This window comes from Bombus flavifrons, chromosome 5, assembly GCF_040668555.2.
Source record: "Bombus flavifrons isolate JBK064 chromosome 5, iyBomFlav1_principal, whole genome shotgun sequence".
NCBI lineage: Eukaryota > Metazoa > Arthropoda > Insecta > Hymenoptera > Apidae > Bombus > Bombus flavifrons.
This window is the reverse complement of record NC_138446.1, coordinates 15092368-15111489: the sequence shown is the minus strand read 5'-3', so window position 1 is coordinate 15111489 and position 19122 is coordinate 15092368. Positions and strand designations below refer to the sequence as shown.

The 19122-nt window shown below is 44.6% G+C and overlaps 1 protein-coding gene across 1 annotated transcript in view; it reads right to left on the bottom strand.

The window, feature by feature from the left end:
* Positions 1-19122, bottom strand: part of dpy (fibrillin-like protein dumpy) — a 114571-nt gene that overhangs the window by 22223 nt on the left and 73226 nt on the right. Inside the window, 45 exon segments of the mRNA XM_069112957.1 lie at positions 12-332; positions 531-848; positions 932-1237; positions 1626-1928; positions 2010-2345; positions 2429-2743; positions 2910-3230; positions 3336-3653; positions 3734-4039; positions 4314-4613; positions 4697-5032; positions 5105-5419; positions 5550-5870; positions 5948-6265; positions 6346-6651; positions 6746-7048; positions 7131-7466; positions 7555-7869; positions 8000-8320; positions 8398-8715; positions 8788-9093; positions 9189-9491; positions 9574-9909; positions 9998-10312; positions 10443-10763; positions 10841-11158; positions 11239-11544; positions 11640-11942; positions 12025-12360; positions 12449-12761; positions 12910-13214; positions 13292-13609; positions 13696-14001; positions 14350-14652; positions 14729-15064; positions 15139-15453; positions 15584-15904; positions 15982-16299; positions 16372-16677; positions 16769-17071; positions 17154-17486; positions 17564-17878; positions 17973-18293; positions 18413-18730; positions 18810-19115. Coding sequence (XP_068969058.1) covers positions 12-332; positions 531-848; positions 932-1237; positions 1626-1928; positions 2010-2345; positions 2429-2743; positions 2910-3230; positions 3336-3653; positions 3734-4039; positions 4314-4613; positions 4697-5032; positions 5105-5419; positions 5550-5870; positions 5948-6265; positions 6346-6651; positions 6746-7048; positions 7131-7466; positions 7555-7869; positions 8000-8320; positions 8398-8715; positions 8788-9093; positions 9189-9491; positions 9574-9909; positions 9998-10312; positions 10443-10763; positions 10841-11158; positions 11239-11544; positions 11640-11942; positions 12025-12360; positions 12449-12761; positions 12910-13214; positions 13292-13609; positions 13696-14001; positions 14350-14652; positions 14729-15064; positions 15139-15453; positions 15584-15904; positions 15982-16299; positions 16372-16677; positions 16769-17071; positions 17154-17486; positions 17564-17878; positions 17973-18293; positions 18413-18730; positions 18810-19115 — 14214 coding nt within the window.

Below are 19122 nucleotides of genomic sequence, written 5' to 3'. Positions count from 1 at the left end.
GTTAATCGTACCTATTTCACGTATCAATGCGCAATGTTGGAAAGGATTTCCACTATAACCTTGAATACACGTGCATGCAGGACGATGATTGATGACTTTGCATTCTGCATTTGTGCCGCATGTGCCGGGGCAAGGATCTTGACACCTAGAGCGTATACAGCTCTGCGTGGATGGACAGTCAGTGTCAACGACACATTCAGGGCGACATCCTTCATAAGGGTTACCGACGTAATCGGCCAAACAGGTACAGGATCCTACACCGTTTTGTTCTTTGCATATCGCGTTGAACCCGCACGGTGATGGAGTGCACGGAGACTGATTGACAGGGACAGCTAAAAATTTTTTTAATTTTAAGAAGTAACCAATAAATACAATCAATGTTAAAGGTCCTCTCTGTACAAGATTATTGCTTCGACCACGAATAGATTTCAATAACAATCGGAAATTAGAAATCGTAGTATCTCCAAGGAATCTTTGGCAACTATAATTTAGAAGTTAAAAAACAAAAGAAGAAAATTTTTAATCCTTACGTGGATTGGGTGAACATTGGGTGAAAGGATCTCCAGTATAGTCGCTAGGGCAGACACACAGAGGAGTATGACTGACAACACGACATTCAGCGTTCGTCCCACAGGATCCAGGGCAAGGGTCTCTGCACTTCTGATTCACGCAGGCCAACTGACTTGGACATTCGCTATTGCTGGCGCATTCAGGTCTGCAATTGGGTGGGCTGCCTATAAATTCCGATAAACACGAGCAAGAGGGAGCATCATTGACGACTCTGCATTCTGCATTGGGTCCACATGGAGAGGGTTCGCATGGATTTTGCGGTACTGCGGGCTCGGGTGCTAAAATTACATATGTAGATTACGATTACTCGTCTCATAAATATCGTTAGTGACAGTGAAAATATTGAAGGAACCAATCTTACGTCGTGGAACACACTGAACAAATGGATCACCAGAGAGTTCAGGTGGACAGCTGCATATAGGATTGTGATTTACAACGTTGCAAGTAGCTCTGAATCCGCACGAACCGGGGCAAGGATTTACACACTTCTGATTATTACAAGCTTCTGTCAAGGGACAATCGGAGCTGACTGTACATTCTGGTCTACAAGAAGGTGGTGCTCCTAAATAGCCTGTTACACAGGAGCAGACAGGCTGACCATTAATCTCTCGACAAACACTGTTTGGTCCACACGGCGAGGGTGAACATGGGTTTCCTTTTACGGTATCTATTATCATGGAAATATGGTATACATTTAGAGGAGATGCTAATTTACGATAGTGTTCTTAATATTTCAATCGTCGTTTTGTTAGTGGCCATTAAGAGACGTTTCGAAAACCCCTGGTTTATGCCACGGTTGTGCATGTTGGTAGCGAATAATGTGACTTTTCTGAATCCAAAAAGACGCACACGTGTTCTCAACTCTTCTCAAAGTTACCTTTGAAATAGCACAGACGTGACATAAGCTATGTTAACAGTTACCGCTAATATCATATGAAGTACGAAATAAATATAAAACTTAAGTATTCAAACATTAACGTAACCGGAGATATTACGGCCACCTACTACCCGCAGACATAAATCAAGCGTTGAATAAAGAGTTCGTCGCGTTGTACCTTGTAGGATATTGCACTGAACAAACGCATTTCCAACCATTCCACTGGGACAACTGCACATGGGTACGTGATTATATACGCGACACTCTGCATTTAAGCCACATGTTCCAGGACAAGGGTCGACACACTTGTTTCTTATACAAGCTCGATTCAAAGGGCAATCCGTATTTAATACGCATTCTGGTCGGCATCCAACATAAGGGTCGCCCTGGTACTCTGGTAAACATGTACAGACTCCATTGTCGCAACGTGCATTAGGACCACAAGGCAACGATGCACAGGAATCGACAACATTTGGTTCAGCTATGAAGGGAATAAATATGTTTCTCATTTCCTTCAACATTTAAGAAACTTCATTTAATAATGTATTTTCAGCTTTCTTACTTGGTCTAATAGGAGCTGGATAGCAATTGCTGAAAGGATCTCCCGTGTATCCTTCGAAACAGGAGCATATTGGGATATGATTCAAGACCATACATTGAGCATTCGAGCCGCAAGAACCTGGGCAAGGATCTCTGCACCTTTCTCTCATGCAAGCTTGACTAGGGGAACAGTCAGAGTTTACTGTACACTCTGGTCGACAGTTAGGAGGGCTTCCAATATAAGTTGGTAGACATTGACAAGATGGACCTCCGTTAGTTACACGGCACTCTGAGTTTGGACCACACGGAGAAGGCAAACAGGGTTGTGTAACTTGGACTGCTGTTGGAGGTGTTGCTTCTAAAAGGGTAATTAAGGAATGAACGGGATTTTTAATTATAAAACAATATAAAATAATTCGTCAATTTTCGAAATGTCCTTACGTGGCGCGGGGAAACATATGGTAAAGGGATCTCCGGTATATGATTCTTTGCACGCACAGATTGGACTATGGTTCCTGACTACGCAAGTGGCGAATGTTCCGCAAGAGGCAGGACATGGATTAACACATTTCTGGTTAATGCACGCACGATCTCGTGGACATTCTGAATTTAAAGTACACTCGGGACGACACATGGGAGGTGTGCCGGTGAATTCAGCCAGGCAAGAGCAGACACTTTGCCCATTTACGATGCGACATTGACTGTTTGGTCCGCAAGGTGAAGGGTTGCACGGATCCTTATTTTGCGTTTCATCTTCTGCAAGATTTTAATGTATGTTTTACATCATGAAAAAATATTTCTACTTATCGTCAGAAATAAAAAGAATCATGGTCTTTTCTTTCTGAAAGCTTGCACAGAATACATAATATTCCTCGTGATGATACTTCGTCAGAGAACGAAACGGTTGTATATTTATTCATACCTATTTGTGGAATGTTGGTGCAATATTGGAATGGATTTCCAGTGTAACCTTGAATGCACGTGCACGCAGGACGATGATTAATGACCCTGCATTCTGTGTTCGTGCCACAAGTACCAGGACAGGGATCTTGACATTTAGAGCGTATACAACTCAATGTGGATGGACAATCCGTGTCAACCACACATTCTGGGCGACATCCTTCGTAGGGATTGCCCATATAATCGGTTAAACAGGAGCATGAACCTACGCCGTTTTGTTCTTTGCATATCGCGTTGAAACCACACGGTGATGGAGTGCATGGAGAAATATTGATGGGGACAGCTAAAATGTTTTAACATATCATTTAATATCTTCGAGGGATAAAGATTTTTAATAACTGTAATTTAGAGAAAAAAATACTAGGAAAAGAACATTCTTGGCCCTTACGTGGTCTAGGTGCACATTGAGTGAAAGGATCGCCAGTATAATCTTCAGGGCAGACACACATCGGAGTGTGACTGACGACACGACACTCTGCGTTCGTCCCGCAGGATCCAGGACAAGGATCTCTGCATTTCTGATTGATGCAAGCCAACTGACTTGGACATTCGCTGTTACTGGCACATTCGGGTCTACAATTGGGAGGAGTGCCTATAAATTCTAGCGAACAGGAACAGGAAGGAGCATCATTTACGACTTTACATTCTGAATTTGGACCACATGGAGAGGGTTCGCATGGATTTTGTGGCACTACGGGCACAGGTGCTAAAACAACAAGCATCAATTTTGTTCACGTTACGCAAATAGTTGTATAAACAGGAAAATTTGTATGAAACAAATCTTACGTCGTAGAACACACTGCACAAATGGATCGCCAGTGAGATCAGCTGGACAGCTACATACAGGATTGTGATTGACAACATTGCAGGTGGCTCTAAATCCACATGTACCAGGACAGGGGTTTACACATTTTTGATTGTTACACGCTTCTGTTAGAGGACAATCGGAACTAACTGTACATTCTGGTCTACAAGTAGGTGGAGAACCTAGATATCCTGCTACACACGAACAGACTGCTTGTTCATTGATCTCTCGACAGACACTGTTAGGTCCACAAGGCGAAGGAGAGCAAGGGTTTTCCTTTTCGGTTTCTATGACATAAGATTATAAAGTTTTAGTGGAGTGTTCCATTGATAAGTTCTTCAAATTAATTTTGCAAACAATGTCACTAATTCTTTTTCAACTGGCGTCTGTGAACTTTTAGTAATTCTCAAACTTTTAGATTATGTTATTTAAATACACAATATTAAAATTTATATTTTGCCTTTTACGTAACATAGGACATTAGTTTTATTTATCACGCAATAATCGCCTATAACGCAACAATTCCGGTCAAGAATGTCAGGAAAATTCGTCAAGCTATACCTTGTACAACATTGCATTGAACGAAGGCGTTTCCCACCATTCCATTTGGGCAGTTGCACATGGGCACATGATTGTATGTTTGACACTGTGCATTTACACCACATGTACCAGGGCAAGGATCAACACACTTGTTTCTTAGACAAGCCTTATTTTGAGGACAATCCCCATTTAGTACGCATTCTGGTCGACAACCAACATAAGGATCACCCTGATACTCTGGTAGACAAGTGCAGATTCCATCATTGCAACGTGCGTTAGCGCCACAAGGCAATAATGCACATGGATCAACAACAATTGGTCCTGCTGCAGGAAGAACAAACGTGTTGCAAATACTAACAGATCATTCACAAACATGAAATATGAACTTTCTTTAAAATCCTTACTTGGACTAACGGGAGTTAGGTTGCAACCATTAAAAGGATCACCCGTATATCCTTCAAAGCAGGAACATATAGGAACGTGACTGAGTACCATACATTGAGCATTCGAGCCGCAAGAACCTGGGCAGGGGTCTGTGCACTTTTCTCTCACGCAAGCTTGACTAGGAGAACAGTCAGAATTCACTGTACATTCTGGCCGACAGTTTGGTGGACTTCCAACGTAATTTGGTCGACACTGACAAGATGGGCCTCCACCGACCACACGACATTCTGAATTTGGGCCACAAGGAGAAGGTAAACAAGGTTGTGAAGTTTCAACTGTTGTAGGTGGTGAGGATTCTGAAAGGGCAATGAGAAAATAAGACATCTATTTAATTTTAGAGCAATTGAAACCACGTCCAGATATCTTACGTGGCACGGGAAAACATCTTGTGAAAGGATCTCCAGTATATAATGGTCTACAAGCACATATTGGACTGTGGTTCCTGATCACGCAAGATGCGAAACTGCCACACGAAGCGGGACAAGGGTTCACGCATTTTTGGTTAACGCATGCACGATCTTGAGGACATTCAGAGTTTAAAGTACACTCAGGGCGACACACAGGAGGCGCTCCGGTGAATTCTGGCAGACAGGAACATACACCTTGGCCGTTTACTACGCGACATTGACTGTTGGGTCCGCAAGGTGAAGGACTACACGGATCCTTATAATTCGTCTCATCCTCTGCAAGAGATTTAAATTCATGTTTTGCATCACGAAACAGACGAATAAATTTCTGCTTTGGTCAACTTTAGATAAGATGTAATTCTTGGGTCATTGTCTTCGGATTGACTAAAATTAAAATATATCGCACCTATTGCGGGCACTAAGGAGCAGTACTGGAAGGGATTTCCACTGTAACCCGGAAGGCATGCGCATGCAGGCCGGTGATTGATGACCTTGCATTCTGCATTAGCGCCACAGGTACCTGGACAGGGATCTTGACATTTGGAACGTATACAGCTCAGTATAGATGGACAGTCAGTGTCAACGACACATTCGGGGCGGCATCCTTCATAAGGGTTGCCGATGTAATCAGCTGCACAGGAACATGATCCGACACCGTTTTGTTCTTTGCATATAGCATTGAAACCACACGGCGATGGACTACATGGGGAGAGATTGACGGGAACAACTACAATATTTTGAAGAAGCAATTTAGAGATCAGAAACTAATTGTGAAAAAGCACAAAAGGTTTTCTCGAGCCTTACGTGGTACAGGAGTACATTGACTGAAGGGATCACCAGTATAGTCGCTCGAACAGGCACACATAGGGGTATGACTGACAACGCGACATTCCGCGTTAGCCCCGCAGGATCCAGGACAAGGATCTCTGCATTTCTGATTGATACAAGCCAAATGAGTTGCACATTCGCTATTACTGCCACATTCGGGTCTGCAATTGGGTGGGGTGCCTATGAATTCAGATAAACAAGTGCAAGACGGAGAATCATTGACGACTCTGCATTCTGCATTGGGTCCACACGGAGAGGGTTCGCATGGATTTTGCTGTACAGCGGGCTCGGGAGCTAAAAGTGAATTACCATTATGTTTGTCAAAATTGTAATTTAGTAACTAGTAACTGGAATGCTGAAACAAGAAATCTTACGTCGTGGGACACACTGGACAAATGGGTCGCCTGTAAGCTCAGGTGGGCAGCCACATATTGGATTATGATTAACGACGTTGCAAGTGGCTCTGAACCCGCATGTTCCAGAGCATGGATTCACACATTTCTGGTTGCTACAAGCTTGTGTCAGAGGACAATCGGAGCTGACTGTACACTCCGGTCTACATGTAGGTGGAGCCCCTAAGAATCCTGCTACGCAGGAGCAGACAGGCTGACCATTGATCTCTCGACAGACGCTGTTTGGTCCGCAAGGCGAAGGAGAGCATGGGTTGCCCATTACGGTATCTGGTATTAGGGTAATATAGTAAATATTCTGAGCAATACTTAGTACTACTCCGCGGAGAAAATTAGGGAAAGAGAAGAAGTTTCTGGGATGTACCTTGAGCGACAGTGCACAGTACGAACGCATTTCCAACCATTCCACTTGGACAACTGCACATGGGCACATGATTATATACGAGACACTCTGCATTTCGACCGCAAGTACCAGGACAAGGATCGACACATTTGTTCCTCAAACAGGCGCGATTCTGGGCACAATCTGTATTGAGTACACACTCTGGTCGGCATCCAACATATGGATCACCCTGATAGTCTGTCAAACATGTACAAATGCCACTTTCGCACCGTGCATTGGGGCCACATGGGGATGATGCGCAAGGATCAACCACTGATGGTTCCGCTATTAGAAAAATTAACGTGTATCACATAAATTTCAAACGTTTTACAATTTCCACTGAATGTTACGTTTTTAACTTTCTTACTTGGTGCCACGGGAGCAGGGTAGCAGTTGCTGAAGGGATCTCCAGTGTACCCATTGAAGCAGGAACATATAGGAACATGATTGAGCACCGTGCACTGAGCGTTGGAACCACAGGAGCCTGGACAAGGGTCCCTGCATTTTTCTCTCATGCAGGCTTGACTAGGTGAACAGTCAGAGTTTACTGTACATTCTGGACGGCAGTTTGGTGGACTTCCAATGTAAGTTGCTAGACATTGACAGGATGGACCTCCGTTAACTACACGGCACTCCGAATTAGGACCACAAGGGGATGGCAAACACGGTTGTGAAGGTTCGACTGTGGATGGTGGTAAGGCTTCTAAAAGGGCAATTACAAAATTAGAAATCAGTCTACTGTAATATCAGAAAGAATATAAATTACTTTGAAATTTTCTGAAATTCCTTACGTGGGATGGGGAAACATCTAGTGAATGGATCTCCAGTATATGAGTCTCGGCAGGCACAAATTGGACTATGGTTCCTGACAACGCAAGTGGCGAAAGTTCCACACGAAGCAGGGCATGGATTAATACATTTCTGGTTAACGCACGCACGATCTTGTGGACATTCTGAATTTAAAGTACACTCGGGACGACACATGGGTGGTGTGCCAGTGAATTCTGCCAGACAAGAGCAGACTCCTTGTCCGTTTACTACGCGACACTGACTGTTGGGTCCGCAAGGCGAAGGACTACAGGGATCCTTATACTTCGTCTCATCCTCTGCAAGAGATTTTGTTTTATATTTTAAATCACAGAAAGAACAAATAAATGTCTGCTTTGATCAGCTTTAGATAAGACTTAAATCTTAGTTCATGGTCATTAGATTCCAGAAAATCTGAATATATCGCACCTATTGCGGGCACTATGGAGCAGTACTGGAAGGGATTTCCACTGTAACCCGGAAGGCATGCGCATGCAGGCCGGTGATTGATGACCTTGCATTCTGCATTAGTGCCACAGGTACCTGGACAGGGATCTTGACATTTGGAACGTATACAGCTCAGTGTAGATGGACAGTCAGTGTCAACGACACATTCAGGGCGGCATCCTTCATAAGGGTTGCCGATGTAATCAGCAGCACAGGTGCATGATCCGACACCGTTTTGTTCTTTGCATATAGCATTGAAACCACACGGTGATGGACTACATGGGGAGAGATTGACGGGAACAACTACAATGTTTTGAAGAAGCAATTTAGAGATCAGAAACGGATTGTCCAAAGCAAGAAAAGGATTTCGTAAGCCTTACGTGGCATAGGTGTACACTGAGTGAAGGGGTCGCCGGTATAGTCATTCAAACAGGCACACATAGGGGTATGACTGACAACACGACACTCCGCGTTTGCCCCGCAGGATCCAGGACAAGGATCTCTGCACTTCTGATTGATGCAAGCCAACTGACTGGGGCATTCGCTATTACTGCCACATTCGGGTCTGCAATTGGGTGGGGTGCCTATGAATTCAGATAAACAAGTGCAAGACGGAGAATCATTGACGACTCTGCATTCTGCATTGGGTCCACACGGTGAGGGTTCGCATGGATTTTGAGGTACTGGGGGCTCGGGAGCTAAAAGAGAATTATCATTATGATTTTTTAAATTTTCATTAGTAACTGGGATACTGAAGCAAGTAATCTTACGTCGGGGGACACATTGGACAAATGGGTCGCCTGTAAGCTCAGGTGGGCAGCCACATATGGGATTATGATTGACGACGTTACAAGTGGCTCTGAAGCCGCATGTACCAGAGCATGGATTCACACATTTCTGGTTGCTACAAGCTTGTGTCAGAGGACAATCGGAACTGACTGTACACTCCGGTCTACAGGAAGGTGGTGCGCCTAAGAATCCTGCTACGCAGGAGCAGACAGGTTGACCATTGATCTCTCGACAGACGCTGTTTGGTCCACAAGGTGAAGGAGAGCATGGGTTACCCTTTACGGTATCTGTTATCATGATAATTTCGTAAATATTCTGAGCACTGCCATAGTACCATGCAGCAGAGGAAATTAGGGGCATGGAAGAAGTTTCTAAGATGTACCTTGAGCGACGGTGCACAGAACGAACGCATTTCCAACCATTCCACTTGGACAACTGCACATGGGCACATGATTGTATACTAGACACTCTGCATTTCGACCGCAAGTACCAGGGCAAGGATCGACACATTTGTTTCTCAAACAAGCGCGGTTCTGGGCACAATCGGTATTCAGTACACACTCTGGTCGGCATCCAACATATGGATCACCCTGATAGTCTGTCAGGCATGTACAGATTCCACTTTCGCAACGTGCATTGGGTCCACAAGGTGATGATGCGCAAGGATCAACCACTGACGGTTCTGCTATTAGAAAAATTAACGTGTATCACATAAATTTCAAACTTTTTACAAATTCTACTGAATGTTACGTGTTTAACTTTCTTACTTGATGCCACGGGAGCAGGATAACAGTTGCTGAAAGGATCTCCAGTGTATCCATTGAAGCAGGAACATATAGGAACATGATTGAGCACCGTGCACTGAGCGTTGGAACCACAGGAACCTGGACAAGGGTCCCTGCATTTTTCTCGCATGCAGGCTTGACTAGGTGAACAGTCAGAGTTTACTGTACATTCTGGACGACAGTTTGGTGGACTTCCAGTGTAAGTTGATAGACATTGACAGGATGGACCTCCGTTAACTACACGGCACTCCGAATTAGGACCACAAGGGGATGGCAAACACGGTTGTGAAGGTTCGACTGTGGATGGTGGTAAGGCTTCTAAAAGGGCAATTACAAAATTAGAAATCAGTCTAATTTTATATCAAAAAGTATATACATTAATTTGAAATTTTCCGAAATGTCTTACGTGGGATGGGGAAACATCTGGTGAATGGATCTCCGGTATATGAGTCTCTGCAGGCACAAATTGGGCTATGGTTCCTGACAACGCAAGTGGCGAAAGTTCCACACGAAGCAGGGCATGGATTAACACATTTCTGGTTAACGCACGCAAGATCTTGAGAACATTCTGAATTTAAAGTACACTCGGGGCGACACATGGGAGGTGTGCCAGTAAATTCTGCCAGACAAGAGCAGACACCTTGTCCGTTTACTACGCGACACTGACTGTTGGGTCCGCAAGGCGAAGGACTACAGGGATCCTTATACTTCGTCTCATCCTCTGCAAGAGATTTTAATTCATGTTTTACACCACGAAACAGACGAATAAATTTCTGCTTTGTACAGCTTTAGATAAGACGTGAAACTTGGTTCATTGTCTCCGTATTGAGGAAAATTAAAATATATCGTACCGATTGCGGTCATTACGGAGCAGTATTGGAAGGGATTTCCACTGTAACCAGGAATGCATGAGCACGCTGGCCGATGATTGATGACCTTGCACTCGGCGTTTGTTCCACAGGTACCAGGGCAGGGGTCTTGACATTTGGAACGTATACAGCTCAGTGTAGATGGACAATCACTGTCAACGACACACTCGGGACGACACCCATCGTAGGGGTTACCGATATAATCAGATAAACACGAACAGGAACCTACTCCATTTTGCTCTTTGCATATAGCATTAAAGCCACAAGGTGATGGACTACATGGCGAAAGATTCACGGGAACAGCTAAAATTTTTTTAAGAATTAACTTAGTGAACAGAAACTAATTGTTAAAGAGAAGAAAAGGTTTTCGCAAGCCTTACCTGGTATAGGAGAACATTGACTGAAGGGATCACCAGTATAGTCATTCGAACAGGCACACATAGGGGTATGACTGACAACACGACACTCCGCGTTTGCCCCGCAGGATCCAGGACAAGGATCTCTGCATTTCTGATTGATGCAAGCCAACTGACTGGGGCATTCGCTATTACTGCCACATTCGGGTCTGCAATTGGGTGGGGTTCCTGTGAATTCCGATAAACAAGAGCAAGAGGGAGCATCATTGACGACTCGGCATTCTGCATTGGGTCCACACGGAGAGGGTTCGCATGGATTTTGTGGTACAATGGGCTCGGGTGCTAAAATTACACGTGTACGTTACTATAATGTTCCTTAAAAATTTCCACAATAAATGACATATTGAAGGAACAAATCTTACGTCGCGGCGCACATTGAATGAATGGGTCGCCTGTAAGTTCTGGCGGACAGCTACATATGGGATTATGATTGACGACGTTGCAGGTGGCCCTGAACCCGCATGTACCAGAGCATGGATTCACACATTTCTGATTGCTACAAGCTTGTGTCAAAGGACAATCAGAGCTGATTGTACACTCTGGTCTACATGTAGGTGGAGTTCCCAAGAATCCAGATACGCAGGAGCAAACAGATTGTCCATTGATTTCTCGACAGACACTGTTTGGCCCACAAGGCGAAGGAGAGCATGGCTTGCCCTTTACGGTATCTGTTATTATGATAATTTCGTAAATATTCTGGGTACTTCCATAGTACCATGCAGCAGAGGAAATTAGGGGCATGGAAGAAGTTTCTAAGATGTACCTTGAGCGACGGTGCACAGAACGAACGCATTTCCAACCATTCCACTTGGACAACTGCACATGGGCACATGATTATATACTAGACACTCTGCATTTCGACCGCAAGTACCAGGGCAAGGATCGACACATTTGTTTCTCAAACAAGCGCGGTTCTGGGCACAATCTGTATTCAGTACACACTCTGGTCGGCATCCAAGATATGGATCACCCTGATAGTCTGTCAGGCATGTACAGATTCCACTTTCGCAACGTGCATTGGGACCACAAGGTGATGATGCGCAAGGATCAACCACTGACGGTTCTGCTATTAGAAAAATTAACGTGTATCACATAAATTTCAAACGTTTTACAATTTCTACTGAATGTTACGTGTTTAACTTTCTTACTTGATGCCACGGGAGCAGGGTAACAGTTGCTGAATGGATCTCCAGTGTATCCATTGAAGCAGGAACATATAGGAACATGATTGAGCACCGTGCACTGAGCGTTGGAACCACAAGAGCCTGGACAAGGGTCCCTGCATTTTTCTCTCATGCAGGCTTGACTAGGTGAACAGTCAGAGTTTACTGTACATTCTGGACGGCAGTTTGGTGGACTTCCAATGTAAGTTGCTAGACATTGACAGGATGGACCTCCGTTAACTACACGGCACTCCGAATTAGGACCACAAGGGGATGGCAAACACGGTTGTGAAGGTTCGACTGTGGATGGTGGTAAGGCTTCTAAAAGGGCAATTACAAAATTAGAAATCAGTCTACTGTTATATCAAAAAGAATATAAATTACTTTGAAATTTTCTGAAATTCCTTACGTGGGATGGGGAAACATCTAGTGAATGGATCTCCGGTATATGAGTCTCGGCAGGCACAAATTGGACTATGGTTCCTGACAACGCAAGTGGCGAAAGTGCCACACGAAGCAGGGCATGGATTAACACATTTCTGGTTAACGCACGCACGATCTTGCGGACATTCTGAATTTAAAGTACACTCGGGACGACACATGGGAGGTGTGCCAGTAAATTCTGCCAGACAAGAGCAGACACCTTGTCCGTTTACTACGCGACACTGACTGTTGGGTCCGCAAGGCGAAGGACTACAGGGATCCTTATACTTCGTCTCATCCTCTGCAAGAGATTTTAATTCATGTTTTACACCACGAAACAGACGAATAAATTTCTGCTTTGTACAGCTTTAGATAAGACGTGAAACTTGGTTCATTGTCTCCGTATTGAGGAAAATTAAAATATATCGTACCGATTGCGGTCATTACGGAGCAGTATTGGAAGGGATTTCCACTGTAACCAGGAATGCATGAGCACGCTGGCCGATGATTGATGACCTTGCACTCCGCGTTTGTGCCACAGGTACCAGGGCAGGGGTCTTGACATTTAGAACGTATACAGCTCAGTGTAGATGGACAGTCAGTGTCAACGACACATTCGGGGCGGCATCCTTCATAAGGGTTGCCGATGTAATCAGCAACACAGGTGCATGATCCGACACCGTTTTGTTCTTTGCATATAGCATTGAAACCACACGGTGATGGACTACATGGGGAGAGATTGACGGGAACAACTACAATGTTTTGAAGAAGCAATTTAGAGATCAGAAACGGATTGTTCAAAGCAAGAAAAGGATTTCGTAAGCCTTACGTGGCGTAGGTGTACACTGAGTGAAGGGGTCGCCGGTATAGTCATTCAAACAGGCACACATAGGGGTATGACTGACAACACGACACTCAGCGTTTGCCCCGCAGGATCCAGGACAAGGATCTCTGCACTTCTGATTGATGCAAGCCAACTGACTGGGGCATTCGCTATTGCTGCCACATTCAGGTCTACAATTTGGTGGGGTACCTATGAACTGTGATAAACAAGAGCAAGAGGGCGCATCATTGACGACTCGGCATTCTGCATTGGGTCCACACGGAGAGGGTTCGCATGGATTTTGTGGCACTACGGGCTCTGGTGCTAAAAAGACATGTACGAGTTACGATTATCAGTCTTACGTTTCTAAATTTTGTTAAGCGTTCAAATCATGAAGGACTAAATCTTACGTCGTAGAACACACTGAACAAATGGATCGCCAGAGAGTTCAGGTGGACAGCTGCATATCGGATTGTGATTGACAACATTGCAAATGGCTCTAAACCCACATGTACCAGGGCAAGGATTGACACATTTCTGATTGGTGCAAGCCTGTGTCGGTGGACAATCGGAACTGACTGTACATTCTGGTCTGCAAGTTGGTGGTGCTCCTAAGTATCCTGCTACGCAGGAGCAGACAGGTTGTGCATTGATTTCTCGACAGATACTGTTTGGTCCACATGGCGAAGGAGAGCATGGATTACCCTTTTCGGTATCTGATGTAATGAAAAGTGGCAAAAATTTAGAGCAGCGCTATAGTAAGTATTTTGAATAGCAATACACTCGGTATGAATAATCCAGTTATCGGCTAATATCGTTGCTTTATATATATATTTAACACGATTGTAATACTCTGAGTTGTAAACTCAATGAACGTGCACTCAATGCCGTTCTGTTTACACGTGATATTCAGGCAATATTGATCATTAGTAATATTTGTAAGATATTAAGAAGTCAAACTAAAAAATATAAAATTGAGTGTCCTAACCTAAATGGCAGTATTATGGACGGTTAATACCCAGCGATATGAATTAGAAATAGGGAACGAAGTTTCTAAATTGTACCTTGAGCGACAGTGCACAGTACGAATGCATTTCCAACCATTCCACTTGGGCAACTACACATGGGCACATGATTGTATACTAGACACTCTGCATTTCGACCACAAGTACCAGGGCAAGGATCGACGCATTTGTTTCTCAAACAAGCGCGATTTTGAGCACAATCGGTATTGAGTACACACTCTGGTCGGCATCCAACATATGGATCACCCTGATAGTCTGCCAAGCATGTACAGATTCCACTTTCACAACGTGCATTGGGGCCACAAGGTGATGATGAGCAAGGGTCAACAACCGACGGTTCAACTATTAGGAGAATAAACGTGTCTCATATGCGTGTCAAACCTTTCACAAATTCTACTGAATGTTACGGCTTTCTTACTTGGTGTCACCGGAATTGGATAACAATTGCTGAAAGGATCTCCGGTGTATCCATTGAAGCAGGAACATATAGGAACGTGATTGAGCACCGTGCACTGAGCGTTGGAACCACAAGAACCTGGACAAGGGTCTCTGCATTTTTCTCTCATACAGGCCTGACTAGGGGAACAATCGGAGTTGACCGTACATTCTGGCCGACAGTTTGGTGGACTTCCAACGTAAGTTAACCGACACTGACAAGATGGACCACCATTGACCACACGACATTCAGAATTTGGACCACAAGGAGAGGGCAAACAAGGTTGCGAAACTTCAATTGCAGTAGGTGGTGTAGCTTCTAAAAGAGGAAATATGATATGAACAATCTATCTCATTTTCCGGAAGTATAAATACGTGTTTGGTATATCTCACGTGGGACGGGGAAACATCTAGTGAACGGATCTCCGGTATATGAGTCTTTGCAGGCACAAATTGGACTATGGTTCCTGACAACGCAAGTGGCAAATGTTCCACATGAAGCAGGGCATGGATTAACACATTTCTGGTTAACGCACGCACGATCTTGCGGACATTCCGAATTTATAGTACACTCGGGGCGGCACACGGGTGGCGTGCCCGTGAATTCTGGCAGACAAGAACAGACTCCTTGTCCGTTTACTACGCGACACTGGCTGTTGGGTCCGCAAGGCGAAGGACTGCAGGGATCCTTATACTTCGTTTCGTCCTCTGCAAGAGATTTTGTTTTATATTTTAAATCACGGAAAGAACAAATAAATGTCTGCTTTGATCAGCTTTAGATAAGACTTAAATCTTAGCTCATGGTCATTAGATTCCAGAAAATCTGAATATATCGTACCTATTGCGGGTATTACGGAGCAGTATTGGAAAGGATTTCCACTGTAACCCGGAACGCATGTGCACGCAGGCCGGTGATTGATAACTTTGCATTCTGCATTAGTGCCACAGGTACCTGGACAGGAATCTTGACATTTGGAACGTATACAGCTCAGTGTAGATGGACAGTCAGTGTCAACGACACATTCGGGGCGGCATCCTTCATAAGGGTTGCCGATGTAATCAGCAGCACAGGAACATGATCCGACACCGTTTTGTTCTTTGCATATAGCATTGAAACCACACGGCGATGGACTACATGGGGAGAGATTGACGGGAACAACTACAATGTTTTGAAGAAGCAATTTAGAGATCAGAAACGGATTGTTCACAGCAAGAAAAGAATTTCGTAAGCCTTACGAGGCGTGGGTGTACACTGAGTGAAGGGGTCGCCGGTATAGTCATTCAAACAGGCACACATAGGAGTATGACTGACGACACGACACTCCGCGTTTGCCCCGCAGGATCCAGGACAAGGATCTCTGCACTTCTGATTGATGCAAGCCAACTGACTGGGGCATTCGCTATTGCTGCCACATTCTGGTCTGCAATTGGGTGGGGTGCCTATGAATTCAGATAAACAAGTGCAAGACGGAGAATCATTGACGACTCTGCATTCTGCATTGGGTCCACACGGAGAGGGTTCGCATGGATTTTGCGGTACTGGGGGCTCGGGAGCTAAAAGAGAATTATCATTATGATTTTTTAAATTTTCATTAGTATCTGGGATACTGAAGCAAGAAATCTTACGTCGGGGGACACATTGGACAAAAGGATCGCCTGTAAACTCAGGTGGGCAGCCACATATGGGATTATGATTGACGACGTTGCAAGTGGCTCTGAACCCGCATGTTCCAGAGCATGGATTCACACATTTCTGGTTGCTACAAGCTTGTGTCAGGGGACAATCGGAGCTGACTGTACACTCTGGTCTACAGGTAGGTGGTGTTCCCAAAAATCCAGATACGCAGGAGCATACAGGTTGACCATTGATTTCTCGACAGACACTGTTTGGTCCGCAAGGCGAAGGAGAGCATGGGTTGCCCTTTACGGTATCTGGTATTATGGTAATATAGTAAATATTCTGTGCAATACTTAGCACTACCCTGCGGAGAAAATTAGGGAAAGAGAAGTTTCTGGGATATACCTTGAGCGACAGTGCACAGTACAAAGGCATTTCCAACCATTCCACTCGGGCAACTGCACATGGGTACATGATTGTATACGAGACACTCTGCATTTCGACCGCAAGTACCAGGGCAAGGATCAACGCATTTGTTCCTCAAACAGGCGCGATTCTGGGCACAATCTGTATTGAGTACACACTCTGGTCGGCATCCAACATATGGATCACCCTGATAGTCTGTCAAGCATGTACAGATTCCACTTTCACAACGTGCATTGGGGCCACAAGGTGATGATGAGCAAGGGTCAACAACCGACGGTTCAGCTATTAGGAGAATAAACGTGTCTCATATGCGTGTCAAACCTTTCACAAATTCTACTGAATGTTACGTCTTCGGCATTCTTACTTGGTGTCACCGGAATTGAATAACAATTGCTGAAAGGATCTCCGGTGTATCCATTGAAGCAGGAACATATAGGAACGTGATTGAGCACCGTGCACTGAGCGTTGGAACCACAAGAACCTGGACAAGGGTCCCTGCATTTTTCTCTCATGCAGGCCTGACTAGGGGAACAATCGGAGTTGACCGTACATTCTGGCCGACAGTTTGGTGGACTTCCAACGTAAGTTGAGCGACACTGGCAAGATGGGCCACCATTGATCACACGACATTCTGAATTTGGACCACAAGGAGAGGGCAAACAAGGTTGCGAAACTTGAATTGCTGTAGGTGGTGTAGCTTCTAAAAGAACAGACATGTTATGAACAATCTATCTAATTTTTGGTCGGTTAAAATACGAGCTTCAAATTTCTCACGTGGAATAGGGAAGCATCTGGTGAATGGATCGCCGGTATACGAATCTCTGCAGGCACAAATTGGGCTATGGTTTCTGACCACGCAAGTGGCGAATGTTCCGCATGAAGCAGGGCATGGATTAACACATTTCTGGTTAACGCACGCACGATCTTGTGGACATTCTGAATTTAAAGTACACTCGGGGCGGCACATGGGAGGTGTGCCAGTAAATTCAATCATACAAGAGCAGACACCTTGCCCATTTACGACGCGACATTGACTGTTGGGTCCGCAAGGTGAAGGGTTGCACGGATCTTTGTATTTCGTGTCATCTTCTACAAAATTTTCATTTTTCAAGTGCTAGTTATTCACCATGTTTGTAACCATAACGATGTTTGTTAAATATGACAATTCGAATTTCTTTCATACCTATCTCCCGTATGAGAGTACAGAATTGGAAGGGATTCCCACTGTAACCTTGAATGCATGTACATGCAGGGCGGTGATTTATGACCTTACACTCTGCATTTGTACCACAAGTCCCTGGACAAGGATCTTGACATTTGGATCGTATACAGCTCAATGTGGATGCACAATCGGTATCAATGACACATTCGGGTCGACACCCTTCATAAGGATTACCAATGTAATCAGACAAGCAGGAACAAGATCCAACACCGTTTTGTTCTTTGCATATCGCATTGAAACCGCATGGTGATGGGGTGCACGGAGAAAGACTGACGGGAACAGCTAGAACGATTTTGAGAAATCAGAAATCAGAATTACTTATTAGATCCATAACGGGACGAATATTCCAATAGCAATAATTTGAACATTCGAAAACTGGAAAAAGAATTCTTCATCCTTACGTGGTCTTGGTGTACACTGCGTGAAGGGGTCACCAGTATAATCCTCAGGACAAACACACATTGGAGTATGACTGACAACACGACACTCCGCATTCGCCCCGCAGGATCCAGGACAAGGATCTCTGCATTTCTGATTGATGCAAGCAAACTGACTAGGACATTCGCTATTACTGACACATTCCGGTCGACAATTCGGAGGTGCGCCTATGAATTCTGGAGAACAAGAACATGAGGGAGCATCGTTGACAACCCTACATTGAGAGTTGGGGCCGCACGGGGTGGGTTCGCATGGGTTTTGTGGCACTACGGGTTCGGGTGCTAAAAATATGTGTATGAATTATTAATATGTTTGATAATAATTTTGTTCAGAGATCATATACGAAGAAATAGATCTTACGTGGTGGAACACATTGAACAAACGGATCACCAGCGAGGTCTGCTGGACAACTGCATATAGGATTATGATTGACGACATTGCAAACAGCTCTGAATCCACATGAACCCGGACATGGATTTACACACTTCTGATTGGTACAAGCTTGTGTCAATGGACAATCAGTACTGACTGTGCACTCTGGTCTACAAGTTGGTGGTGCTCCTAAGAATCCTGCTACGCAGGAGCAGACAGGCTGACCATTGATCTCTCGACAAACGCTGTTTGGTCCACACGGTGAAGGCGAACATGGATTTCTTTCTATGGTATCTATCGT